This window comes from Danio rerio, chromosome 10 (genome assembly GCF_049306965.1).
Source record: "Danio rerio strain Tuebingen ecotype United States chromosome 10, GRCz12tu, whole genome shotgun sequence".
Taxonomy (NCBI): domain Eukaryota; kingdom Metazoa; phylum Chordata; class Actinopteri; order Cypriniformes; family Danionidae; genus Danio; species Danio rerio.
Genome location: NC_133185.1, coordinates 9210856 through 9237794, shown reverse-complemented (window position 1 = coordinate 9237794; position 26939 = coordinate 9210856). Strand labels below are relative to the sequence as shown.

The window sequence follows — 26939 nt, the reverse complement described above, 5'->3', positions numbered from 1 at the left end:
TGCAGCTGCTCATGAACCCTTGATGAGTTCACTACATCTGTGGTCAGAGAGACGCCCACCGCGGTTGTCATAAATGACAAATCATCAGTGTTTTCAATCACAAAACACACAAGGTTTCAAAAATGCACAATCGTACTATTAAAACGAGTTCATAGAAAACGCAAAGGTTGTCTGTAAAATATTTAAATTAAACATTATCTGACAACATGCTTTATTCACTTCATACAGACATATTTAATTAATAATTAGACATTTTGTGCTGTCCATAACTGTACTTTTGTGCATGTGGGTCAGTTTAGAAACATGATCTGTTCACGCTGGACATCTAATATTAGCCGCATTTATAACAGCAATGTCAACAGCTATGCAAAACAATCTGATCTGAGGAAAAGTCAGATTTGAGCATTAAGCCTCGCAGTGTAAACATAGCCACTTCAACCAACACATTCTTACAATCACCCCATATATATATGACTTGCCCTAAAGGGACTTTGATACAGCCTTGTTTATAACCATTCATTTATTCATTTTCTTTTCGGCTTAGTCTCTTTATTAATCTGGGGTTGCCACAGTGGAATGAACCGCCAACTTATCCAGCACAGGTTTTACGCAGCGGATGCTCTTCCAGCTGCAACCCATCATTGGGAAACCTTCACACACTCTCTTTCACACACATACACTATCACCAGTTTAGTTTATTTGCATGTCTTTAGACTGCGGGGGAAACGGGAGCACCTGGAGAAAACCCACACGAACGCAGGGAGAACATGCAAACTCCACACAGAAATGCTAACTGACCCAGCCAAGACTCGAATCAGCGAACATTGTGCATTTATGAAGTGTGCTTCACACAGGTGAGTGGGTTTGACAAACCACCTGTAGAAACACCCCCACCTCTCCTAACTCTAGCACTGAATTCTCTGAGCCCAAACAGTTACTTTGTATAATAAGATTTTCTTGTGCGCAATGCTTTTTTTCTGTTGAATCGCTGAATGCCTCCCAAACTTTACGTTGCTTTGGGTAAAGGCGTCTGCAAAATGATTAAATGAGTTGCTTAAATTTTTCTACCAATATTTACTTATGACAAAAGCCCCCAGACCCTTTAGAAGTACTTTCATGGACCCTTTTCTGAAAATAACACACACACTTATGATTATTGTGCAAGTGTATTTCAGTGTGCCTTCGCATTTAGACAGGTTGTCCATTCTAGTTTTGACAGACAGGTCATGTCTTCTCATTAAGGCCGCATAATGTTGCTCAGCCTCATTTAATTTACTGCATACCATTTAAGAAGTGCCTCAGTGAGCCTCTGTGATCAGGAGGGAGCTGTCAGCTCAGCGCTCCTGAATGCCTGCAGCTGAACCGGCTGTGTGCTCAGCTGATGACAGGGAAGTCATTTAGCTCCAGTGACAGGCCTGAGAGAGCGAGAGCTTGAGACTGCCCTAAAACCACGCTCACAATGGAGAGAATAGAGCGGCTCATGAAGGGATGCTTTGTGCATCGGGGAGGATGAGCCCTCCTGATCTCACACCCATAGATCCGGTGCGATCGCATCATGCATACCGCCGACATGCCTTCACAACCCAGTATATTCAGCTTTTAGTCTCGCTTCTCATGCAGGAAGCACCTCAGGTGTCTGAAGATGCACTGGAGGATTTTTATTTCATAAAATCTTAAAATAAACTGTTGGCTGTAGTGAATTTTAATTATAGCACCACTTTTACTTTAAGATGATAATATAAAATAGGACTTGACCACTGGAGAAATATTTCTATAGTTCCTAGAACTATTGCCAAGCTCACTACAGGAAATTTTTGTTCTAGGAATAGTGTTTGGGGAACTAAATTAGATCAGATCAGAGCTTTCTAATCTAACACAATATGAACTGTGAGGTATATGTACAATGACAGTGTGAATACATGGATAAAACACAGCATTTTAGATGTAAAAAAAACATAAACATTAATAACGATAATGGTTCCAGTAGCCTGTGTCTGCTAGGCAAGGCAAGCTATATACATATATATATATATATATATATATATATATATATATATATATAGTAGCGAGGCAGAGGGAAAACACAAACACAAAGGCATGGCGTTACAAACAATTCCCCAGAGGGTGCTTTATTTACACGGTGAACAAAGGTGAACAGAGTAAATGCAGTGCTCTTCTTGGGATAGGTGCTCAGGTGCTCCGGGGAAATGGTGAGGTAGAGTGAGAGTTCGGGTGCTGGATCGATCAATAGCTGGAGTCCACTGTAGGTAATTGACAGAGAGACACAACCCTGCTGAAAAATCCAGCTTAAACCAGCCTAGGCTGGTTTTAGCTGGTCAACCAGGCTGGTTTTAGAGGGGTTTTGGCCACTTCCAGGCTGGTTTCCAGCCTGGTTTTAGCTGGTCAGGCTGGAAAATGACCAGCTAAATCCAGCTAAAACCAGCTTGACTAGCCTAGCCAGGCTGGGAGTCCAGCCAAATCCAGCTATGTCCAGTTTAAACCAGGCTGGTTAAGCTGTTTTTAGCTGGATTTAGCTGGTCATTTTCCAGCCTGACCAGCTAAAACCAGGCTGGAAATGGACAAAACCCCTCTAAAACCAGCCTGGTCGACCAGCTAAAACCAGCCAACCAGCCTAGGCTGGTTTAAGCTGGATTTTTTTTTTTTTAGCAGGGAAGCGTTAGCGCAGGGAGTCATGAAAGAATTAAGCTCGTCTTCCTCGTGTGTGGGGCTGGCTTATGTGTGTCTCCTCTTGATTAGCACCAGCTGAGATCGATCGAGTGTTGATGAGGTGCCAGCTGGGGTGAATCCTTGACCAGGGCGACGTGGCACCGGTATATATATATATATATATATATATATATATAAATGTGTGTGTATATCTGTAATACTAAAAAACAGATAAGAAATAACATGTATGCATCACTTAAAGGCCAGGCAGTAAAAATAAGTCTTTAAGTTAGATTTAAAAGCATCCAATGATAGAGAAATCCTGATGTTTAAAGGGAGATGGTCTACAAGCTATAAATGGCGCCTAATAAGTTCACTTACATAGACCAGGGCAGAATTGTGCAATGCTTTAAATGTGAAAAGAATGATTATAAAATCAACTCTGAATTTTATAGAAAGCCAGTGCAATGAGGTAAGGACAGGGAGGATATGATTGCTTTTCTTAGTTCCTGTTATTAATCTGGCGGCTGCCTTCTGAACCAACTGTAACCGAGAGAGTGTTGACTGGGGTAGACCAATGTACAAGAAGTTGCAGTAGTCTAACCGAGAGGAAATTAAAGCATGGGCTACAGTTTCTAGATCTTTTCACAACTGCATTTACATGCTTGTCAAACTGCAAAAGTAGATCAAAAGTAACTCTGAGATTCTTTGTGTTATTGTGCAGATTGTTGTTTAGGAATACCAGCTGAGTTTTAATTGAATCGTTAGTAGCAGCAGGACCTAATAAGAGCACTTCTGTTTTATTTTCATTCTGTTGAAGAAAGTTATTGGTCATCCGGGTCTTAATGTTGGTTAAGCATAAAATATGTGTCCTAAAGTAAATATTTTCCTAGTTTGATAGGAAATTAATGTTGGAGGTCATCAGCATAGCAGTGATAGTTTATGTTATGTTTGTGGAGTATTGAGCTTAAAGGATGCATATAAAGAGAAAATAATTGAGGGCCAAAAGTATATCCTTGTGGAACACCACAATGAATGGGTTTAGGTGGTGATGTAAAAGATCCAATATATACAGAATGATATTTAGTGCTAATGATGTTTGGCTCTGCAAGTTGCTGTTTTAACCAATAAACTTTTTTTTTATCAAAAAAAAAACAAACTTATATTGTTTCAAAAAAATAATTAATTAATTAATACATACATAATGTAATAGTAACCAAATATCAAACAAGTCAGTCCATTCTTATTTAAAAAATAAAGGAAGAAATCCCAAATGCATTCTTTCTTTCTGAATTGAGTAAGTCAGTCTTGCCATACAAGAAGACATTTTCTTAATCCAGAGGGACAAAGAGGGACCATGAGTACTGTTCCATTGAATAGCAATAAGGTGCTTTGCATGCATCAGACTCAAGTTTTTTAAACTTCTATTCATATGAAATAAGGCAGGTGGAAAAAGACCAAGATTACAAATTTTAGGGCAAACTGGATTTTATTTACCAATAGTTTTAGAGATTACATACCTTTTAATTCTTTCCAAAAGGATTGCAAGTGCTGCTCACATTGCCAAACAAAATAGAAAAGTGTGCCCTTGTAAGTCAAACATTTCCACAAATATCTAAAATATTTCTATTACATTTATTTAATTTATTTATTCCGGTGTGATATATGTTTTCATTATCCAATTACATTGGATTAGTTTAGAACTGGCATTAATCAATAAAGTTTCTGCTTAACGCAACTTTCTTCCCATTCATTTTCTGTCAACCGATAAACTTAAAGTCAAAGTTTATTTATATAGCCTTTTAAAATGTCAAATGTTTTTCAATGTTCTTTACATATGAGAAAAGAAAACCCAAACTAAATATTGTTAAGAACACACAATCAAACACTTTAATAAACAAAGCAATAAAATAAAATTCTAATAGAGTCTAAAGATATGTCAACATCCCTAATTCTCAAAATCTCAAAATAAGACACAATGAATACAGCCTTGATTGTAGCATCCTTCAATTGTTTAATTTGTTGAATGCAATGCTTGATGTTGCTTTTGGATGAATTTCGTCACTTCGGGGTTCCTAAATACATTGTCAAAACAATCAGGAAGATGGTACGGGGGAAATTAGTTCTCAGGGAGCCAAGCATGGAGGGTGGTTCCAATACTATTGTCAAGTCTGACATGCATCACAGAATCTCTATGTCTATCAATCTCTATCCTTACCGTTATATATGGCAAGGCTCAACAAATGATACTAAATAAATGTAGTAACAAAGTCCCTACAATAATGTATGTAGATTGGCCCGAATGTACACTTTATGAAACTGGTGGTGTGAAATGTTCTTTTCCAGTATAAAGAAACTTTTGATTTAAAGGTGCCATAGATGTTAAAGGTTCTGCTCCCTAAAAAACATTTATTTTTAAGAGTGCATGCTGAAGATGTTGGTGATCTTTGTGCTGCTTCTGTAAATCGGAAACTCCTCTGCTCCTGGCGTACGCTTTCCTTGACCTCAGGTTCAATCATAAAACGTCAAGGAAATGTGGCCGGCTTTTTCAGACAATCTGCAGATCTGCAGTTTGGACCTAACAGTCCCTGAGGGGCCCGAAGACACAGTGAGGGTCCTGATCCATGATGTGTTGCTGTTGAAAGACAGGATTTCCCTGGACAGGAACCTTTCCGTCGTCGGACCCCCAGCCTTCTCTGGCCTCTTGACCCCTATCCTGTGCACTAGAGCCCCTCTTCACGCTGCACCGTGCATAGGGTGTATAAATGAGGTCAGGAAGCCACGAGTCTTCCACCGGCTCCTTGGGGGTCATAGCTAGTTTCCCTCTACTGTAACCGTTCTTGAGCCGCCCTCCCGTCCCATTGTTCTGCCCAAGTAAGGCTACGCACGTTTCCTCAACAGTTATTTTTGCCTGACCTGCACAGTTGATTTATAATGGATTGTGTCTCGACTGGGCCTTTCCCTCTTGGTGTGGTCATTTTACGTTGCTTGAAGAAAATATTGTGAGTGTACTCCAGTAATTTTATTAGGAATCTACATGAACTAGAGCATTGGTCCTGTGGAAATATAAATTTATATTTCCACAGTTCCCCCTTTGAGAGTTATTTAAAAACTCTCACAAAAAAATATAAATTTATAAGCCTTCCTAAATCCATTCAATGGCTTCTGTTCTATACACATGGTTATTCTCTGCTCCATCAGAGAAAAGTTAACAAACAGCTGCAGGGTTTGTTTAACAAAAAGCTATCCTCTATTTCAATAGAGAAGTAAAGCCTTACGTGCTATTTTCTTTTAAAAAGTTATCCTCTCTTCAGAGAAGTTAAGCCTTATGCGCTATTTTCTTTTCTTTTATTTTGTTTAACCTCTGTTCATCCAGAGAAGTTTAAGTTTAGCTATACAAGCTAACTGATGTTATCTCTTGTTCAGGCAGGAAGTTTTAGCAACATGTGCTAATATTGTTACCCTCTGTTTCGCCAGAGAAGAAATTACTACACTTTCATCTGAAAAGTTTTAGTATTTTTACTTTGTGATAATAAGCTCACAAAATGTTCAGACAGAATACAAGACTGATCACTACAACTGAAAAAGGTAGTTTAAAAACTCCTTTATTGTCAGATCAGGATTTCAAATCGCTGCTACGACAGCACATGGACTCAATAACAGAGTCAGTCAGACTAAATTTGACAAAGAAATTTAGCATTGACCCAGATGATGTTTGGACATTAGAAGAATGCAAGAAAGTGCTTGATGCATGCATTCGCAAAAACAATGTAAAAGGCATTATCTGCTGCTACAGAGAATTCAATTTATCTCGAGCTAAACAACAAGCTCAAGCTAAATCAGAATTTGAAAAACAGATCCAAGAGCTTCATGCTAAGATAACCTCATTAACAAAACAACTGAACCTCAAGAAATCAAAAACTGACATTGAGGAGGTTAGTCAGCCTGATAATAAACATCCTGACTTACAAATTGTCTCTGAAACAGACATTCCCATCCAGTCAGCAAACGATTTACCTATAGGCTCAGTAGAGGTTTGTGGTGCCAGAAGATCTAAGAGAACTGAGAGTTCACACAACAACACTTCTGTTGTTCAAATTCAAACAGTTTCCAGAACACTAGGACCTAGAGAAATAGACAGATTGTCTCAAAGCTTACCATCAGCACGCACAAATTTTTCAGAGTTTAGCAGAGCACTAATCAGCAAAATGCGTCTTTATGACATGTCATTAACAGAAGTCACCCAGCTAATGTCTCAAATTCTCACTGAATCTGAATACAACAGTTTTGAGCATACTGTGACCTCTAAATTACAACATGCCAGTAAGGATGATTTGAGAGAGGGTGTTTTGAAAGCTCTAAAGAACATTGTTGGCCCAAAGATCGACTGGTCAAAAGTGACTTGTTGTGTGCAAAGGAAAGATGAATCTGTGAATGAATTCACTGAGAGATTTTGTCAATCCGCCATAACTTACAGTGGATTAGCTGATAATTCGGACAGTGTGCTAGATGATAAGGGACCCCTAGTCCGCATCTGGTCAGATGGCCTTGCAACTGAATACAGACAAGCTTTGCCATTTCTTAATATCACCTGGTCTTCCACCACTCTCAGAAATAATATGAACAGTTTAGCTTTGTGGGAAAGAGACTCTTACATCAAAGACAGAGTCAGATTTGAAGCTGCCGCCACTAAGGTCAACACAGAAAAGACATCAAATCATAAATGTCTTAGGAAAAATATCTGTTGTCATTACTGTGGTAAAAAAGGACATTGGATGAGGGAGTGTAGAAAGAATAAAAAGAACTTTAAAGAGATGAACAGGGTAAATCAACTTCTGAACAGTTTGCTAAATGCCCTCAACATACCCCTCCCCTCATCACTAAATCCATTGAGCTGTCCACAAAGATGCTAACCATTTTTTGGCTGTAAGTGCTTAATGTCCCAGTTCATTTACAATTAAGATGAAAGACTCTTTGTAAAAAGACACAAAGGAAACTTCTTCCTTTGTATTAGGGAACTCTGCTAAAGTCCACTTACAGCCTTGAATGTGTTTAACACATTTTCCAATCTCTACCCATTCAATGTTATGATGTCTGATAGGACTGATATTTATTGAATGATAGTTTGTGTCTCACATTTTAAAGTTTGCCCACCACACTCAGGGACAGAACAGGACACACAAACCAGTGAGGAGCCCAGGGCAGAACTGAAAGCAACAGGCTTCAGGGGCCGCACCCTGTGGTGAAGACTCCCTTTTTCCCCATTTATCCTCACCTCACTGTTTTATAGGTGTCATAACTTTAAGATTAGGAGACAGAAAATACACAACACTACACGATCACCAACTTAACACCACTATACGATCACCTGAATAACTAGACACATGAACTGTATGATCATACAAGTCTATGCATGAATACTGCTGGTCTGCTGTTTCCTTGTTTTCTTGTGTGCAGGTAAACACAAACACTGCATCTTCTCAGAAACACTCTGAACCAGAGCATCACTACGGAGATCCATGAATGACAGGAAGTCATCAGATCAACTCTGTGCTGGAGAAGAACCACAAGAAACACACCTCACAAAAGACTGAACACTATTCACAAGCCATGGACTTTCAGAAGATCTGCAGTTTAACTACATGATTTTTTGTGTCATCATGTAGGATTTATGACATTACAACTGATTGTCATAAACGTGTGAACAGTTTTGAAATCTACACTTACATCTGTGTAGATATTGAAATGACACAGAATAAGTTAAATGTGCCTGTAACTTTTTCCAAGTTTCATGACTAGAAGATGGGGCTTCTGTTATCAAACAGAAGCCATTGAATGGATTTAGGAAGGCTTATAAATTTATATTTTTTTGTGAGAGTTTTTAAATAACTCTCAAAGGGGGAACTGTGGAAATATAAATTTATATCATCTAATTTCAAATTAACAAGAATCTACGTATAACTAAAAAGTTATATTCTCTGGTTTTTAATTATATAATTTCATTAACATCCCAGTTAGGAAGGACATTAACCTTTTGTCTTTCTGACAACAGGCTAAGCCAAAGTGATGCAATTATCAGTTTCACAGCATGGGGTGTCTATTGTTTTCTCTTTTCAATCAAATGGTCAGGAGGTTTCTGTCTCCAGAACATGATAAGATCAAGGCTGAAAGAGCAGTTTACCATGCTGACTCCAACCCTTAGGCCCCGTTTACACTAGTGCGTTTTAGTTTGAAAACGCACAAGTTTTGCTACGGTTACGCCATCCGTCCACACTACGCCGGAGTTCTCGAGCGCCAAAAACGGAGCGTTTCGAAAACGCTGGAGAGGCCGTTTTCATTCTAAAACGCTGCTGCTCCGTCTCAGTGTGGATGGGGAAAGACGGAGACATCTGAAAACGGAGGCGGGGCTGCAGACATTCGCCTCTCTGATTGGGGCTTTTCCTCAATATTAAGTAGCCTAACACACAGTTTAGTCCTGAATCTTCTCCGTGTAAGTTCAGACATCGCAAGTTTGATCAAGGCTGCATCTCTTCTTCTCAGTTTGATATGGAAAACATACCGAGGACACGCGTTAATCTTCACAGGGAATCGTGTACTTTATAACTTCATTCACATCACCTTGGCTACGTTGTTTCCCTTTCTCAACAATAAAATGTAAACTTGATATAAAAACTGCCTATTTTTATTTTAATATTAACAACTAAACAGACAGCAGACATGTTGAGGCGTCGTGCTGCATATATGAGCGCCATCTTCACAGTGTGGATATTTATAACAAAACGGAGCCGATAACAACTGCCTTCTTTCAATTTCAGTGAAAATACGAAACACAGCCTCTCTTTTGCTGAATATCAGTTTTAATAATCGATAATGGCCATTATAAAAGTATAACATACAATAAGTTTATACATTATAGGAAATAAAGGCAAGCGATCAGTCAATATACAGAATGTACGTGGTTTCATTAATCATTAACTTATCTTTGCGCTCAGCCAAAACACGTTACCTGAGAACAAGTAATAGATTCCAATGACCAAAGTCAGGGAATATGTCGTTAGATAAAGACAACAAGATGAATGAAATATCCCGTTTAATAAATATAGTGAGATTAGATCCAGCGGGAGATGCTTGATGAGAAGTCCGACTAGCAGAGCTCTCATCTGGGTAGATGGGCTCCAGCGATTGCCAAAGTGTGTGTGTGTGTGTGTGTGTGTGGTCACGTGATGTGCATTTTCAGCGTTTTGATGTGGACGGAGAGCTGTTCAGAAACGCTGGGTAAAACGCGAGTGTGGACGCGGATCGTTTTCATTCTAAAACGCCGTTTTAAAACTAAAACGCACTAGTGTAAACGGGGCCTTAATTTGCATGCTCTGTTTAGCCATATCCCCTCCTCCTAAGAACACAATATAGCCATGAAATCTTAGACTAATTCAGACTTGTGTGAGACTTGTGTGAGACTTGTAAAAGAACTTGCAGACTGCGGACCTCTAGTAGGCTCTTGCATGGACATCTTAAAGACGCTGTATGACTGCAGATTAACCAACACGTCTCAATAAAGGAATTCTGCTTGTTTCGAGTCTCCTGGACTGGGTTCTCTCTTCTTCTTTTCACTCATTTGTTTTTTTTTTACAACAGTCCTCAACCTTATTATCACTGTAGGCCGGTCAACACTTTTACTATGGACTTGGGGGTGGGGAGGGGTTGGTTCATAGGCGACCGTCAACTTTCTTAGAGGATGACAAGCTGACAAAACATTGCTGTCACTCTGATGTGTCACGGTCGTGGTTAGGGAAAAAGGAGCGAGGACTCAGGTGCAGCAATAATGGGTTTTTATTAATAATAAAATAAAAACAAAAAGGCAAAACAAACAACCCGAGGGGGAAAACTCTAATAAAACAAATAAACGAACAAACAAACTTGACTGGACAGGACTGGCAGGACAAGGCAGGGCTGGACACAACAGGACAGGGAACTATCGACGACGAACTGGCACAGAACAAAAAACATGAGGGGATTGTAAAGCAAAAAGTAAATTGACACAGGTGAACATGACAACACAACAGGATGGGAGAGCGCATGACACAGAGAGACAACACCAGCCATGCACTCACATAAAACAGGACAAGAACATGCAGCCAATGAGAGAACTCATTAACCGCATGTTCATGACAAGACTAACAAAACACTGAAGCACACGACAAAAGCACGTGACCACAATGTATACACAGAGCCACGTGCTTTGACAAGAGACGCAAGACACGAGCACACGATAGATAAACACCTTACCGTGCGCGCTCACACATAAACAACGCGCATGCTTCATCTCAGCGACAAACCAAAACTGAAACCAACTAGACGGAGGTGCTGAGAATAAAGCAGCGCGATGGTGACAGAACAAACACAAACACTAGTACAAGAGCGCGCGCATCTGAGGGACGCAGAGCGCGCGTGGCCACAGAGACAGGACCAGACATGGGTAGTCTCAGAGCTCTGTCACCAAAACAAGAATTTACAAGACCAGAGTGGCAGAACCCTGACACTTCGGTTATGGAAAAACATTACAAAGCACTGCAGTGTTTGGATATTCTGTGCTTGTCTGAGATAATTAGTCTACCGAAATGTGTATATTCCATACAAGCTGAAGCTGATTGGTCAGGTTTTGTCACATGACTGTCAGTGCACTCGGGGCATTCATTCACTTGGTTCGTCTGCACGAGCGTGTCATGCTGCTTGCACGCACACCTCCATTGGGAATACAAACTTGCGCGAACTCTATGGATAACAATATGCAAACGGCTGCTGTCATTTGCAATCACCAGCTGTTGATCTGTTTGCACAGACATGCTAGAATCACCTGATTTGTTGATAAATGGGTTGTGGATCCATTCCTTGGCAGTACACGGGTCCTTCACTGGGCCTTTTTCCCTTAGCAAAGAAACTTTCCAAAGACGTCTGTTTGTTACTCATTTTGCAGCTTATGCATTAAATTTGGGCACTCAAGTGACTGAGATGTAACCTAGAGAATACGGTAATTTTTCAAAACAAAAGGCTTTTCAAAATAAAAGATCATTCAGACTCATAATAAATTAAACAGAAATAATTAATGATTTCTTGTGCGACCCGGTACCAAATGATCCAAGCACCGGAAACACTGAACTAGAGAACAAAAAATTCATCATCCAAATTTTATTTGCATTTGAGTTGGGCATGTGAGTTTTCCTCATTTGCCAACCAAGAACTGTGGTGTTTAAAAGTTACTTAAGTGAAATTTCATAGGCGGTGTCCAATTGTTCCTGTATGTAAAACTGATTTTGAATTTGCTTGAATTTGGTTAAATGAGTTTGTTGTGCTCTCTAACAGAAAGCTGCTTGGTTTGAAAGTGACATCTGTGTAAGCTCTACTTAATTTTTTTACAGTATTGACAAAAGACAATGACACTAAAGATATTGTTAACATGACCGCTCCCTTAGGGTGGAGGTTTCCATGAGCTTCATTGTTCAAGAACAACACATTTCCACTTTTGCATTATTACATAATTAATTAGCTTTACCATCTTAATGCACAAGTTTGGAGCTATTTGTAAAAATGGCCAAAGCAGTTCACATCTGACCTGGGTGGTGGAGCAATCAAAACAAAGCCTCATTAACCAAGCATTGCAGTTACTTACGGCAATTAGCTTAAGCAGTCTCAGATATCAACATTACATATGAATACTTAAACATGGTATCAACCATTTTGATTGCAAACTGTCATAAGGGTGTGTCAGTTTGCATGGGTGTGGTTCGAGTGTGCAGCCATTTGTTTCATTTACGTTTCCATTTATTTATTCAGTTCAGGCTTATGTAAAGGAACCTGAAATCATGAATGATTTCATGGTGCTACAAAATTTTTAAAGCTTCAAGCCAAATTTCCAAAGTTGTCCAGAGAGGAACTATTTATCGCAACTGCTAAGAAAGTATCTGGATGCTTCTGATTTATTAATGACTTTGCATCGCATACAAGACATGAAACAAAGCAGTGAGTAAATACTTTCTAGCTTGTCTGTTTTTTCAACACAATCTCACGGCAATTCGTAACTTTTTCATTTAGTGGCTAATTCGTACAAATTCGTACAATCTAATTCGTACATTTTAGTACGATTTGCGTATCCCCCAATGACGGTTGGGTTTAGGGGTGGGGTTAGGTGCCACGCCTCCTTTTTAAAATCGTACATTTTCTTATGACTGAACTCGTACGAATTCGTACGAATTAGCCACTAAACTGCCAAAACGTAAAATACTTACGTTTTCTCGTGAGATCAGGCTGGTTTTTTTCCATTCAGTTTGAAGGATAAGAATTGTAATGTTTATAATATCTTCAAATATTCAATTTATTTGTTATTTTAATTTCTACAAAAGGCAAGCTGAGATTTTTCTTGGTACTTCCAACTGGAATGACTGGTAGAGCTGTGTTTAACTGCCATAAGAGTTTTGGGGAAATCAGAATGATGGGGCTCATTAAAGGTGTGTGTATCAGGAATAGCAGAGGGCCAAACACCAAGCCTAGAGGTACACCAGCGATCAAAAGATGTCACTAAGATTAAGCAAGCAGGGAATGGATGCAAAAGACATATTTCAGCTATATAGATATGCAGCATGTGTACAGGCTGTTGAATTCTTTAGAGGTTGTGTCATATCCAATCTGTTCTGTTGGAATTTGCTTCTGAAATAATGTTTGTTATTGGCCGTTGTGATAGGACTTTTAAATCAGAGAGTGTATTGTGTTCTAAATGGCTCATCTCCTTTAAAGTCTGTTGTTTTGCCTTTCAAAAGACTGTTGGCTTATTGCTTTGCCGTGCTAATGAAATGTTAGTTTACTCAAGAGATCAGTAGATGGTGTTGCTCACACCTACATTTTTTTCTGCAGCATGAAATGCCACTAGATATTAAAATTACAAAACAAAACTTAAAAAAGCCTCTCTTGATAAAATCTCAATTAGATTGTGCTAATCTACCAGATAGAGGCTTACTTTCAACTGAACTGTACATATGATAATCAAATATTTACTTAGATAAAACACATTAGTTCAAGGTTTATTTATTGTTAATGTTGTACTTATTTACTAGGCTTAGTAGGCATCCATATTTGTCAAGTAAGTATTTAAGATCTTACCCCCTGATATTTTGGTGTTTGCAAAAGAGGAAGTAGATGAAAGCTGCTATAATTGAGTTCCTGGTAGAGAGTCTAAGCTTTGATGAGGAAAGACAAATACACATCAGCAGTGATCCATCTATTACTTGAGTCACACCAGTAAGAAAGAAGGACCATCAGTCTGTCTGCTGGCTTTGAATGTTGTTGATGTGAGCAGCAGGGGAGATAAAGTGTTAAAGACTCTCTTCAGGTTAAAACACCAGATATTTTCTCATGAGCATGGTCAAATTTGGCTATGAAACCTTCAACACTAATTTGGCTATGTGTTTTAGTTTCATTGTCAAACCCCTGTACTTAGAAATGCAAAGCGAAACTGATGCTTTTCAAAAACACATCGGCTTTATTTCATTTGATGCACACATTTAAGTAATACATGTTTTATGTAATGAGTGATTTTAGAATTGTTCTCTTGCAGATCCAGTAGTTTGAGTAAGAACATAACTCAGGTCTCCAATCTGATGATGTCACCAGAGCACAGTTATAATTGTACCAGCTAGAATACTTAATAGTCCAAAACCTGAAACACAATGAAGACATTTTCAATGGGCTCAATTATGTGTGAATGATACTGACAATAGAGAGACTTCTAGACTAATAATCAGTTAAATTCAGTGATTTCTCACCAATCTGCCACAGTGCTGCCGTCAGTCCATTTCCACGCTCCTTCTGTTTTTGTCAGACCAATCCAAAAAGAACTAGAAGTTGCAGCCTTCTGTAAAAACTCCTGTGATCATTGAACAATAAAATGTGATCTATAAAATGCTGAAATTGAATAATTAATCATTAAAACAGATCATCATACGTCACTGTGCGTAAACAAACTAAGTATTCAAGAGACTCTCTTTTTCCTCTGGGCTCTTTATGATGGCCAGATCTGCTTGTTTTTGTTGACAGTCTCGTCTGCTGTCACCCCAGCTCTTCTTCTCAGATGAAATATAATAGAAACTGGATCTGTAGTAAAGCCACTTAAAGTTCTCAGCGAGCTGATCTGTAAATATAACCAGTTTAAATGTTAGTTCCAATGGTTTCTTTTTGATTTATGCATAATGTGTGAATGTCATTGCATATTTGTATGGAGTGGAAAATTATTTAAACATGTAAAATGTAAAAACTAGAGAGATCTAGGGAGAGTAATCACAATCACCCTGTGTATAAAAGACATGCTGGAGTTCATCAGTCTTCTTTTTTATCTGCTCTCTTTCTTTAGTCAGACTATTGTTGTGGGCCAATATCTGTTCATATTTGATAAGTATCTCATCTCGTTCTTTGTTGAGTTTAGTGATGTGTGTTAGTAAGTGTTTTCTCAGGATGCTGAAATAGACACAGACCACTATTACAGCCGTCAGCAGAAAAGCACACAGCAAACACAAACACATGTCATCTGCTCTCTGCTTTCTGCTCTTCACCGAGATGTTTCCTGAGGATGAATAACACAAGAATACATTTCAACACTTCACACTTGTCATTAAGGCAGTCTTAATCATCTTCTTTAGCTCAAGATATTTCTCTGTAACACATATATAACCTCTCTAAACCTAATTAAACCTAAATGCAAATAAAACCAAAACTGCAACAGAGAGGCACTTCAGTAATTTTGCCTGCCTGTTCTTATTTTGCAATGCAGAAGTAATTCATCTTCTGTGAATGTCTGAGACGTCCAATTCATTTTCTGCTTTAGCTAAATAAATTTGATGATTGTGATAACATAAAAAATACCTTAATAAAATATATTGTTTTTCATACAGCTAAAGAAAACTGGAAGCAAAGGACAACAAAATCATTAGAATGAACAGAATCCTTGAACAATGAAGTTGTGTTTACACTAGAAATCCTCTGAATAAGGCAAAAGAGCTGAATGATGTGAGTACCTGTGTGCTGAAGCGGCTGCTGTGTCTCTGTGTTTGTCTTCAGATCATGACGTCTCACAGTATCTGTGCTCTCATGAATATCCACCGTCTCCACTCTTTCTCTGTCCATTTCATTCATCTCCATATCCTCATGAATAACATCTGTCATCTCTGATCTCTCAGTGTTGTTGTACATTATAGCAGTGTGTTAATCCTATTACCTCGGCAATTTGTCAGTTTGTCTTTCAACCAGAAGTTAAAGCTAATTTTAGTACCATTAGTGGTCAATGTGTGAATCACATGACATTCAAGGACAGGAAACGATAAAACATACTTGCTCTCCCCCTAAAAACAGGTTGAGTCTTTGCTGCTGGTGCAGTGCAGGATGTTCAGAAAGCTGCACAATTGGCTTTCTAATTGACAGACTTATGAGCCCACACTGTTTAGTTACTGTTGCTAACCTAAACAAACAGGTACTACTAAAACAAGTACTAACTGTCTTACAATCACAGCTGTCAGTTTTAAAACCTTGTCCCCAGATGTTTTTGGTTTATTTTGAACATGAAGGGACCAACTCTCTTTAAAATTTAAAATTGGAATGACATTTGTCATGGAGGGATTTCTAAAAGATTTTCAAATGCACAGCCCTCGCCTGGCCCCCAGGAAACTAAAGGCCCACGCAGTACCTGCACTATGGTCTACTAAAATAGCTCAGTTTCAGTATAATTACTTTTCAGTTCAGTCATATACATCTGAGCTTATTTATCTTAAATAATCATATCTTATAATATGACAGATGTTAGATGTAATTGTAGTAAAAGAGAAATATTGTATCTCTGCACTTTTTTTGTCTTGGGAAAAAAGGTGCTACAACATTGCTCTAAACAGACAGTAAAAATAAATAAAACAAAACAATTTAGAACATACATTGTTTACAAGATAAGACAGCATACAAGTATAAATATATATAACACAGAAAAACTTTACGTATTGAGGTTTATTTTCTTTATTTCTAAAGAGTTTCCTAATACAGAATATATGCTGTTTTAGTTTTGTATAGGCTTATACTGCGGTCTTCATTTAATTATTTGAACAAATATTTTAGAACAACAAAAGTAACTATTCTTGCTGATTTATGAATTCAATTATAATGCAAAAGATCCTGAATTTTTCACGTGAAAAAAATCATGTACATGATTTGAAGGTTGTAATCACACCTGTGTATGTTGCTTTTTGCATAGAATAAATGCATTAACAGAATTAATGTTTATTCATTAAAAAAATATTCACAATACTGAAAAAAAAACACAGAAATCAGGGAATATGCATAAGAGCTGGTCTTTGGGGAGAATAAAACTTTAGTTCAATGCAAAAAAAAAAAAATAAGAATAGTTTTTAGTCAAATGCATTAAAAGTAGGACTACAGAATTATTTTAGAGTGTGTGAACAGGAATGGCAGCTGTTGATCTTGATTTAGCTGTTGAAAAAATGACATGCTGAACGTAATATTGCAGGGTGTGATGCTTCACAAAATTGACAACAAACACAACAAACATTTTACTTAGTCCCTGATTTATCAGGGGTTGACAGCAGAATGAACCGCCAGTTACTCTGGCATATGTTTTATGCAGTGGATACCCTTCGATTTGCAATGCATACACACAATCCTACACTTTGGCCAATTCTGTTTATCTATTCAGCTATATCACGTCTTTGGACTGTGGGAGGGAAATGTGATTGTTACGTACCAATTGAAACTAATTAGCAGTAAAGGATACTTTTTATTTGAGTACTTCGACTTTTACCAGATTAATTTTTAACATGAGTATCTGTACTTTTGCTTGAGTGTGTGTACTTTTGCCATCTCTGGTCAGATCTCTTTGTTTATAACTGAAATAATTTACAGTCATTCTGAGGTTCAAATCATATACAACAAGTGAAGAAAGAACCCTCTAATTGATAAACATTTTTCAAGCTATTAGAAACAAGGAGCAAAACACATACTGAATTCAGTGTGAAATCTTTGAGTGTTTTTATGTAAATGCTCCTTTAGCATCAGCAGATGAAATTGTAAAACCTTTTTTTTTAACAGGTTCTTATTCTTTATTTTTTATTCCTCTCACCCATCGGTTGACAAAAACACAGCTCTGCCCCTGAACTCTTGCTTTTGGTTGAGTCAATTGTAATAAAAGAGTAGTTACAATATTTGTATTGTTACAGAGTAGTTACAATTTGAAACTCCACAAACAATTTCTCGATTCTCTTCTACATTTAATGCTCATTCATGAAGATGGAATAAAATTATTTTTTACAAAAGTTTCCTCCCAGTGAATGATTTTTGAAAGATTTTTTTTTAAGTATATTTCACCTTACTATACTTTAAAAATGTTGAATCACACATCAACAATATTTAATTGTATTTCAAAGGCCACTTAAATTGAGTCCAAAAGCAATATTTGACCTTTGTGCATAATTTGTTTACATTTTTAACTAATATAATTTTTTTTTACTCTGGTGTTTTAATAAAGTAATAGCTAATTTAAAAAAGCTAATAACTACAACCTGAATAAAATAATATATATTGCATATGCAGTACACCTAAATTATAGTGCATGATCTGTGTGAATGAGTGGGAAAATATGTGGGCTGCACTAAGGAGGGAGTGGTTTCAGACACAGCTTTTGTGTTGTATTATTTCTGCTTGTGCTCAGATATTTGAGAGGTTTACATTATTTGGATTTTGAATTTATTGATGTGTATGGGCACTCTGCAAGCAGTTAAAAATCCTTTTTATATACACTGAGACAATTTCTTACTTTGTTCATGTTTACTTTTGTTTTTCATAAATGTTCTGCATATGTTTTGTGAAGATGTCTTGATAAGTAAAAAAAAACAGCTCTGGGAATGTTGTGAACTTCCTTTGTTTTCATAACTTTTCAGATTAACTACTTTTTAATTTACAATTAAATCAATTTATATCGACACCTCCAATGTGAAACAGTGGACCGCTGAAGATGTTGCTGGCTGTTATTGCTAGACATTATTTAAATTTGATTGTTTGCATTAAAATGTATATTACATTATTAATCATATTATGTGAATGTAATTGTGATGTATATTGATTTATAAAAGTGATTATTTATTGATAATGCGATGTATTTTTTGTCTAGATGGATGGATGGATGGATGGATAGAAAGAAAGATGGATGGATGGATGGATGGATGGATGGATGGATGGATGGATGGCTGGATAGATGGATGGATGGATGGAAAGATGGATGGATGGATAGATAGATAGATAGATAGATAGATAGATAGATAGATAGATAGAGAGATAGAGAGATAGAGAGATAGATAGATGTTTATTGAATTTATGATTAAAAATGTTTGCATAAACAATAAATTAAGAGGGATGGGAAAAACAAGCATTAAAAATGAAATGGTGCTTCAAAGCACTCAAGGTGGTTTCTGGTAATTCTTAAAGGGAATCTTTTGCTAATTTAAGGACGGGAAAATCTGCTTTGCGCCGTGGCGCATGGTCTAAAAGGGTTGAGTTTATTTTCTTAATGAGTTATAGGTGTGTTTTGAGAATAAACAAATTAGAATCTCATCTCCCATTCCCTTTAGGAGTCAGCTGCGTCGCGCCATAAGCGCATTCGCTATTTACAGGACGCAAAGTAAGTCTAAGGGCATTTCACTAGCAAACAGTTAACAGTTTTTTTTTTTAACAAAAAACAGTTGAACAGAGCATCTCCTGCGTGAAAATAAGAGATAATGGAACTACTTTTACTTTCGCTCTTGGATAGGGAAACCTTTACGAACAGACATCAATTATATATATTATTAATTCTTTAAAAAATTTATTGCGTTTGTTAAGCACAAATATTCGTTTCAAAACTGTTTCTAAATTCAGTTCTAATTTCCAGCAAACGAATAAATGACCAACAATAACGAAGTGTGCACAAAAACCTGAGTTATATCCTAAAACACATGCTGTGCCCCATATGGTCTAAAACCTGACAGGTGGGCAAATCTAAGCTTGTTTTTAATAAAACAAACATAAATATGGATATAATAAATAATACTGCTAATAATATACTGCTAATATATTATACAAAAGAAAATTGTTATGAATAACTGAAAAAGCCTCCCGAGATGAAGAAGACATAAAAGCAGTGGTTTTTCATATTTATGTAGGCTAGAATATAATATGTTTTGTAATATTTTAATCCTTTATATTTATATCCTATATCTATTCTTATTATATCCTAAATATATGCTCAATATAAAAAATTTTTCATATGTAAAGATATTTGCCTATTGCTCTCTTGTGCGTATTAAGCAGTGTGTAAGCGAGGCGCAACTCTGCGCCGGAGTTTAGACCGGGTTGGTTTTGGTCTAATGAAAAATCTATTTTAGTTTCTCAAAATAGCAACGCGCCAGCGGTCCGCCTCAGAACTCCTTCCTTTTTAGACCAGAACGCCTATGGGCGCACATATGAGCGCTAATGCATTTGCTATTTAAACAGCCTAGCGCAACACCTCAAAACGACTCTTGCGCCAAGCTGAAACTAGCAAACGGCTATTGCGCTGCGCCTTGCGCCACATTGCGCCGGGTGTATGAAAGGGCCCAGTGTGTTTAATGACGGTGAAATGTTTGATACCGCACGTCATATTGGAGAAAAAAAAGCCTCTGCATTTCTCTGTAAAATACAACAAAAATTCAACATGATGGTCGGGAAAAATTTGCTTACAGTGTTCACGTGTTTACACACAGAGAGCAGCATTTACAGCAGATCTTTCAATATTTAGTGATATTAACATACTGTAAACTAAGTAACTTAGAAATCATTTTGACTAAGGTTTGTCTTTAAACACTAAAAGAGTACAGCTGACCATATGAATTATAACTTTGCCATCTGAATGAACAAAGAAAAGGTGCTGATTGCACACACTTTCCGAATCTGTAGACAGGACAATCAGCTCATACTGGAGCTGCGTCCTTTTTAAAAGAGACGAGCAGCAAATCCGGATCTCACCATTGATGAGAAATGCTCTCGAGTAAAAAATGTTCCAAACAAACGCCTTTCTGCCGTGCGTTGCGTCTACGGATCCACATGTGAGTCTAGCAGTGCGCTTATAGAGAGAAAATGAAAACAAAATCTTCACATTATGAAAGCAACACTGGCGACCCGTATCTCCAAACAATTCTTATTCTTTTCCCACAACTTTTGGCAACACGACGTGTGTTGTCTCTCTGCCGTCTGAACACTGTTTCAGGTATAGTCTAAGAAGGCTACCATGCATAATAATGAAGTTGCAGCGCATTCATACAGTAATGGCGTGCGTTGATTGGTTTGAACCAAGCCATACTCATGAATGAATGCAACACACTCAGAGACATAATACGGGACGCCCTGGTTCAGACGTCCAGTCTGCACGCTGAAATACACGCTAAGATCTCATGGCCGTGACGCAGCTTCAAAAATTTGTTTAAAACCAGAAGTACGAATTTGCTTAAAAATAACGCAAAAACAACCAATTTTCACTTTTTAGTGAGATATGTGTGTCCTAATAGTGTTTTTAGCAGTGTGGGACACATATACGACTGACAACAGCTCAAAAAATGTGTTTTGGTGTTTCGTGACTCTTTAATAAGAGGGTTCCTCCAGGAACCCTTGAAGTTCCTCAGAGAACTGCCCCTTTTGAAATGGTGCCTAGAAGTTCTTTAGAGGGTTACGCTGGCATGTGAAGAACCCCAAAAAGTGCCTCCAGGAACCTTTAATTTTACAGTGTACAAAGAAAAACTGATGCTTTTCAAATACATGATGGGTTTATTTCATTTGATGCACACATTTAATTAATACATATTTTATGTAATGAGTGATTTTAGAATGGTTCTCTTGCAGATCCAGTAGTTTAAAGAAGGACATGACCCAGCTCTCAAACCTGATGATGTCATCAGAGCACAGAAATAATCGTACCTACTGGAAAAGTGAAATGTCCCAAACCTGAAACACAATGAAGAGATTTTCAGTGGACACTGTCAGTTTTGTGTATATGTTACTGCACTCTGATACTGATTACTGCTGCCTGTTCAAATTACCTGTTTAAAATTAGCTGCAACAACACAATTCTTGTCATTTGTTTGGCCAATTTAGTTGTTTGATGTTCTGTTTAGGCCGTCGCAGTGGCTAGCACGTTTGCCTCACAGCAAGAAGGTTGCTGGGTCACAGGTTCGAACCTTGGGTCAGTTGGCGTTTCTGTGTGGAGTTTGCATGTTCTCCCTGCGTTCGCGTGGGTTTCCTCCGGGTGCTCCGGTTTCCCCCACAGTCCAAAGACATGCGGTACAGGTTAATTGGGTAGGCTAAATTGTCCGTTGTGTATGAGTGTGTGTATGAATGAGTGTATGTGAATGTTTCCCATGGGTATGAGGCTGGAAGGGCATCCGCTGCGTAAAAAACTTGCTGGATAAGTTGGTGGTTTATTCCGCTCTGGCGACCCCAGATTAATAAAGGGACTAAGCCGAAAAGAAAATGTATGAATGAATATTCTGTCTACTAAAATTTGTAAAACAGCAGGTTAACTTAATTGTTTTGTGTTAAGACAACATGAAGGAATTGTGTTGGCGCAACTACCTGGTTAATATATAGTCAGAATTATGTCAGAATTATCCCCCCCCCCCCTGAATGATTTATTTCTGTTTAACGTAGAGAAGATTTTTTTTTTAACACATTTCTGAACATAATAGTTTTAATAACTCATTTCTAATAACTGATTTATTTTATCTTTGCCATGATGACAGTAAATAATATTTGACTAGATATTTTTCAAGACACTTCTATACAGCTTAAAGTGACATTTAAAGGCTTAATTGGGTAATTAGGTTAACTAGGCAGGTTAGGGTAATTATGTAAGTTATTTTATAATGATGGTTTGTTTTGTAGACTATTGGGAAAAACAATATAGCCTAAAGGGGCTAATAATTTTGACCTTAAAATGGTGCTTAAAAAATAAAAAATGCTTTTATTCTAGCCAAATAAAACAAATAAGACTTTCTTCAGAAGAAAAAAATATCAGACATACTGTGAAAATGTTCTTGCTCTGTTAAACATCATTTGGAAAATATTTAAAAAGAAGGAAAAAATTCAAAGGGGGATAATAATTCTGACTTCACCAGCAAGCTTTGCGTAGGATTCAATTAAAAAGGGAAATGTTGACAATATAAGTAATCTAGCTGTTTAAATTACAGAAATTTAAAATTTAAGTAAACAGAAATACTTGTTAGAGTTTAAGCATCACTTAGTTTAAAGATTCAGAAGAGTTTCTTGTAATGTTTAGAGGTTACCACCTTGCTGAAGCACCCATGATTTGAGTGTTGGCAGATTAATTACCAAAAATGCTGTTTGTTGGTTTGTGCAGAGAGCAATAACTGTCCTAAAACTAGTTCTGAGATCTGAACTGGCATTATTGAAGCAGTTGCAGTTTGAACTGAAATAAGTAACTGAAAAGTCTGTGTCCAAATTAAATAGTTGGAATGTATTGATTGAGTGAGCTGTGTCCAGAGGGTAATTCAAATCAAAGTGTTTTGGCACAACTGGTTGAAGATGAACTTTACTCATGAACTTTATTTGCCTAAAATAAGATGAGATTAGGCAGCATGGTGGTGCGGTGAGTAGCACGATCGCCTCACAGCTAGAAGGTCACTGGTTCGAGCCTTGGCTGAGTCAGTTCGCATTTCTGTTGTTGAGGTTGAATGTTCTCCCTGTGTTTGCATGGGCTTTCTCCGGGTGCTCCGGTTTCCCTCCTAAGTCCAAAGACATGAGCTTATAGGTGAATTGGGTAAGCTAAATTGCATGTGATTGAGTGTGTATGGGTGTTTCCCAGTGATGGGTTGCAGCTGAAAGGGCATCTGCTGCATAAAACATATGCTGGATAAGTTAGCGGTTAATTCCGATGCGGTGACCCCAGATTATTAAGGGGACTAAGCCAAAAAGAAAATGAATGAATGAAGTTGAGATTACAGAATTTAAATAAGTTAGCATAAATCAATTTAAATGTGGAAAAGTGTTTTCAAATTAAGTTACACCAATTAATTATTTATTTTGTTGTTGAGTGTGACAACAGAGAGACTTTTAGACTAATAATCAGTAAAACACAGTGTTCTCTCACCAAACTGAACTGCCGTCAATCCATTTCCACCCTTCTGCTGTTTGTGTCAGACCGACCCAAAAATAACTTGAAGCTGCAGCCTTCTGTAAAAACTCCTGTGATTATTGAACAATAAAATGTAATGTATAATTCTGAAATTGAGTAAATATATAAAACAGATCAATATGCATCATTGTGTGGAAACAAACTAAGTATTCAAAAGACTCACTTTTTCTTCTGGGCTCTTTATGAAGGCCAGATCTGCTCGTCTTTGTTGACAGTCTTGTCTGCTGTCTCTCCAGCTCTTCTTCTCAGATGAAATATAATAGAAACTGGATCTGTAGTAAAGCCACTTAAAGTTCTCAGCGAGCTGATCTGTAAGCACAACTCAGTGTGAATGTTTTTTCAGATGGTTAGTCTTTGATTTATGCATAATGTGTATGCAATTGTTTATTTGTTTGGAGTAGAAGGATCGAGAAAAAAAAAGATTTAAACTTGAAAAATTAAAACAGTTTTTAATGATTTAGGGAGAATAAACATGATTACCTTGTGTATCAAAGCCATGCTGGAGTTCATCGATCTTCTTTTTTATCTGCTCTCTTTCTTCAGTCAGGTTATTGTTGTGATTCAGTATCTGCTGTCTTTCTTCAGTCAGGTTGTTGTTGTTGTGATTCAGTATCTTCTCTCTTTCTTCATTGAGTTCAGTGATGTGTGTTAGTAAGTGTTTTCTCTGGATGCTAAGCACTATAACAGCCGTCAACAGAAAAGCACACAGTAAACACAAACACACTTCTACTGCTCTCTGCTTTCTGCTCTTCACTGAGACACTTCCTGATGATGAAGAACACAGGACTATATTTCAACACTTCACACTTCTCATTCACTCTAATGACATTTACTCTTATAGTCTTTATCATCTATTTTAGCTCAAAATATTTTTCTGTAACCCAGAGGTACTTGTTTTTACTAGAAATGCTCTTTATAAAGTGTATGAGCTGAATGATGTGAGTACCTGTGTGCTGAAGCGGCTGCTGTGTCTCTGTGTTTGTCTTCAGATCATGACGTCTCACAGTATCTGCGCTCTCATAAATATCCACCATCATTTCCACACTTTGTCCTCTTTGTATTTCAATTATCTCCACTTCTTCATAAATACCATCTGTCATCTCTGATCTCTTAGTATTGTTGTACATTATAGCAGTGTGTTCATTATCTTGGTATGTTTTCAGCTTGTCTTTTATCTTGAAGTTGAGACCAATTTAGAACCATTTGTGGTCAATGCGTGAATCACGTGATATTCAAGGACAGGAAATGCAAAGACATACCCGCTCTGCTCCAAAACACATTGAGTCATTGCTGCTGGTGCAGAACAGGATGTTCAAAAAAATGCATAAATGGCATCCTAATAGAATGATTTATAATCCAATCCTGCTTAGTTATTGTTGCTAACCTGAACAAACAAGTACTTACAATCACTGCTGTCAATGTTAAAACTGACCTTGTCCCCAGAGGTTTTTGTTCATTTTGAACACAAAAGGATCAGCTCTCGTCAAAGATTTAAACTGTAATTAAATTTGTCAAGGAGGGATTTTAAAATGAATACGTGGGCAGCAAGATTAATTTGAAAGTTACAGTTTTCAGATTATCAGTTTTCAGTGCTGGTCCTTAATGGACTCCTTAACTTTGCAGAAGGGTCTGGATGTAGACCTGGTGCAGTCGCAATCTGAGCTGCATGCAATGCTTTTTAATGCTCACACTTAACCCCACCCCTAACCCTACGCCTCACAGTGATGTCACTAGCTTTAATGAGTGCATTGTGTCTGACCTGTAAAAAATAAAAGTCCACCAGTTTAACCACCTAGGGTTAATGTGATTGCACCAAGTAGGACAACTTTTATTTTGATCCTGTAACAACATTCCAATCAGAAAAAAGGGATAAGTTTACAGTTTATGTTAGGTTTAGGCTTACAGTTAGGGTAATGCGCCTCTAACTTTTATTCCCCTCTGATTTTGGGAATAGCCTACAGTTAGAGTTGGGTTTAGAGGTAGGGAACAAAAATGACTTTCCAGAATAAATGATGTTCCAGAATAAAATTCAGGATTGCATCTAGGATTAGGCCAACATTTTGCCATAGATCAAACTCTCAAGGGCCCTGCTCTCACAGCCTGCTCTTGGCCTGAATGGATATTTTTCTCCATTTCATTTGAGTCAATATATTAGAATCAGCATAAATGACTTGAGGTTAGCAGCATCTCGCCATTCAATAAGGAGAAAACTAGGAGTTACTGGATCCAGATCCTCAGCACTAGAAGACATAGCCTAGGGGTTTAGAATTCAAAATCTCCTCCACCTCCACCAAAACAGTTGCAATAATTTCTTCTTTAACAGTTTGGCCTCCCAAGGTTGATCAAAGTGCTGACTTTAGCGAATCTCTCTCTCCCACGTCCCGCTAAAATGTGGGGCATAAAGGGGATTGTAGGTGAACTTCGGCCCTGTTTACACTAACGCGTTTTAGTTTGAAAACGCAAAAGTTTTGCTTCGGTTACGGCAACTGTCCACACTACGCCGGAGTTTTCGAGCGCAGAAAACGGAGTGCTTCGAAAACGCTGCTGCTCCGTCTCAGTCTGGATGGGGGAAAACAGAGACATCTAAAAACGGAGGCAGGGCTGCCGACATTCGCCTCTCTGATTGGGGCTTTTCCTCAATATTAAGTAGCCTAACGTTACACACAGTTCAGTCCTGCGTCCTCTCCTTGTAAGTTCAGATTTTGCAAGTTTGATCAAGGCTGCAGTCTCCCCCTCCTCAGTCTGATATGGAAAACAGACTACAGAGGACACGGGTAAATCTTTAAAGGGAACAGTGTACTTTATAACTTCATTCACATCACACTGGCTACGTTGTTTCACTTTCTCAACAATAAAATGTAAACATGATATAAGGAACTGCCTATTTTCATTTTAATATTAGCAACTTAACAGACAGCAGAAATGTTGAGGCGTCGTGCTGCATATGAGCATCATCTTCACTGTGTGGATATTTATAACAAAACGGAGCCTATAACATATGCCTCCTTTCAATGTCAGT

At 37.7% G+C, this 26939-nt stretch overlaps 2 protein-coding genes and 1 long non-coding RNA gene across 8 annotated transcripts; all 3 read right to left on the bottom strand.

Annotated features, from left to right (window-relative positions):
- Window positions 1-6723: 6723 nt before the first annotated feature.
- LOC141376307 (uncharacterized) lies at window positions 6724-10251 on the bottom strand. The gene is made up of 2 exons (XR_012386132.1): window positions 10023-10251; window positions 6724-8864 (listed from the first exon to the last, which is right to left on the bottom strand). It is a non-coding gene; the product is annotated as an uncharacterized lncRNA (long non-coding RNA).
- Window positions 10252-14174: 3923 nt separating this feature from the next.
- Window positions 14175-17068, bottom strand: LOC141376303 (uncharacterized). Its single transcript, XM_073914453.1, has 5 exons — window positions 15726-17068; window positions 15002-15274; window positions 14696-14845; window positions 14481-14581; window positions 14175-14374 (listed from the first exon to the last, which is right to left on the bottom strand). The coding sequence occupies exons 1-4, from the start codon at window positions 15898-15900 to the stop codon at window positions 14553-14555; spliced, it is 627 nt and encodes a 208-aa protein (XP_073770554.1). The 5' UTR covers window positions 15901-17068; the 3' UTR covers window positions 14175-14374; window positions 14481-14552.
- Window positions 16684-25572, bottom strand: LOC141376300 (CD209 antigen-like protein A). Of its 6 annotated transcripts, none has more exons than XM_073914448.1 (5): window positions 24867-25121; window positions 24401-24598; window positions 24084-24229; window positions 23876-23970; window positions 16684-17181 (listed from the first exon to the last, which is right to left on the bottom strand). In XM_073914448.1, exons 1-5 carry the CDS (start codon window positions 25045-25047, stop codon window positions 17178-17180), a joined length of 624 nt encoding a protein of 207 aa, XP_073770549.1. In that variant the 5' UTR covers window positions 25048-25121; the 3' UTR covers window positions 16684-17177. The 6 variants fall into 6 exon arrangements, with proteins under 6 accessions (XP_073770549.1, XP_073770547.1, XP_073770544.1 ...); XM_073914446.1 differs by having other exon boundaries at window positions 16691-17181; window positions 24401-24685; window positions 24867-25092; XM_073914443.1 differs by lacking the exon at window positions 16684-17181 and adding an exon at window positions 21518-21714 and having other exon boundaries at window positions 24401-24685; window positions 24867-25572.
- Between the last annotated feature and the right edge of the window lie 1367 nt (window positions 25573-26939).

Excerpts from the sequence above, each read along its gene's own strand:
- LOC141376303 (XM_073914453.1), bottom strand. The coding sequence starts at position 15,900 with ATGTACAACAACACTGAGAGATCAGAGATGACAGATGTTATTCATGAG. Across the intron at positions 15,275-15,725 it reads GCAGCCGCTTCAGCACACAG|GAAACATCTCGGTGAAGAGC; the intron begins GTACTCACATCA and ends ATTCATCCTCAG. Across the intron at positions 14,846-15,001 it reads GCATGTCTTTTATACACAGG|ATCAGCTCGCTGAGAACTTT; the intron begins GTGATTGTGATT and ends TTATATTTACAG.
- LOC141376300 (XM_073914443.1), bottom strand. The coding sequence starts at position 25,047 with ATGTACAACAATACTAAGAGATCAGAGATGACAGATGGTATTTATGAA. Across the intron at positions 24,686-24,866 it reads GCAGCCGCTTCAGCACACAG|GAAGTGTCTCAGTGAAGAGC; the intron begins GTACTCACATCA and ends CTTCATCATCAG. Across the intron at positions 23,971-24,083 it reads TAAAGAGCCCAGAAGAAAAA|GAGTTTTTACAGAAGGCTGC; the intron begins GTGAGTCTTTTG and ends CAATAATCACAG.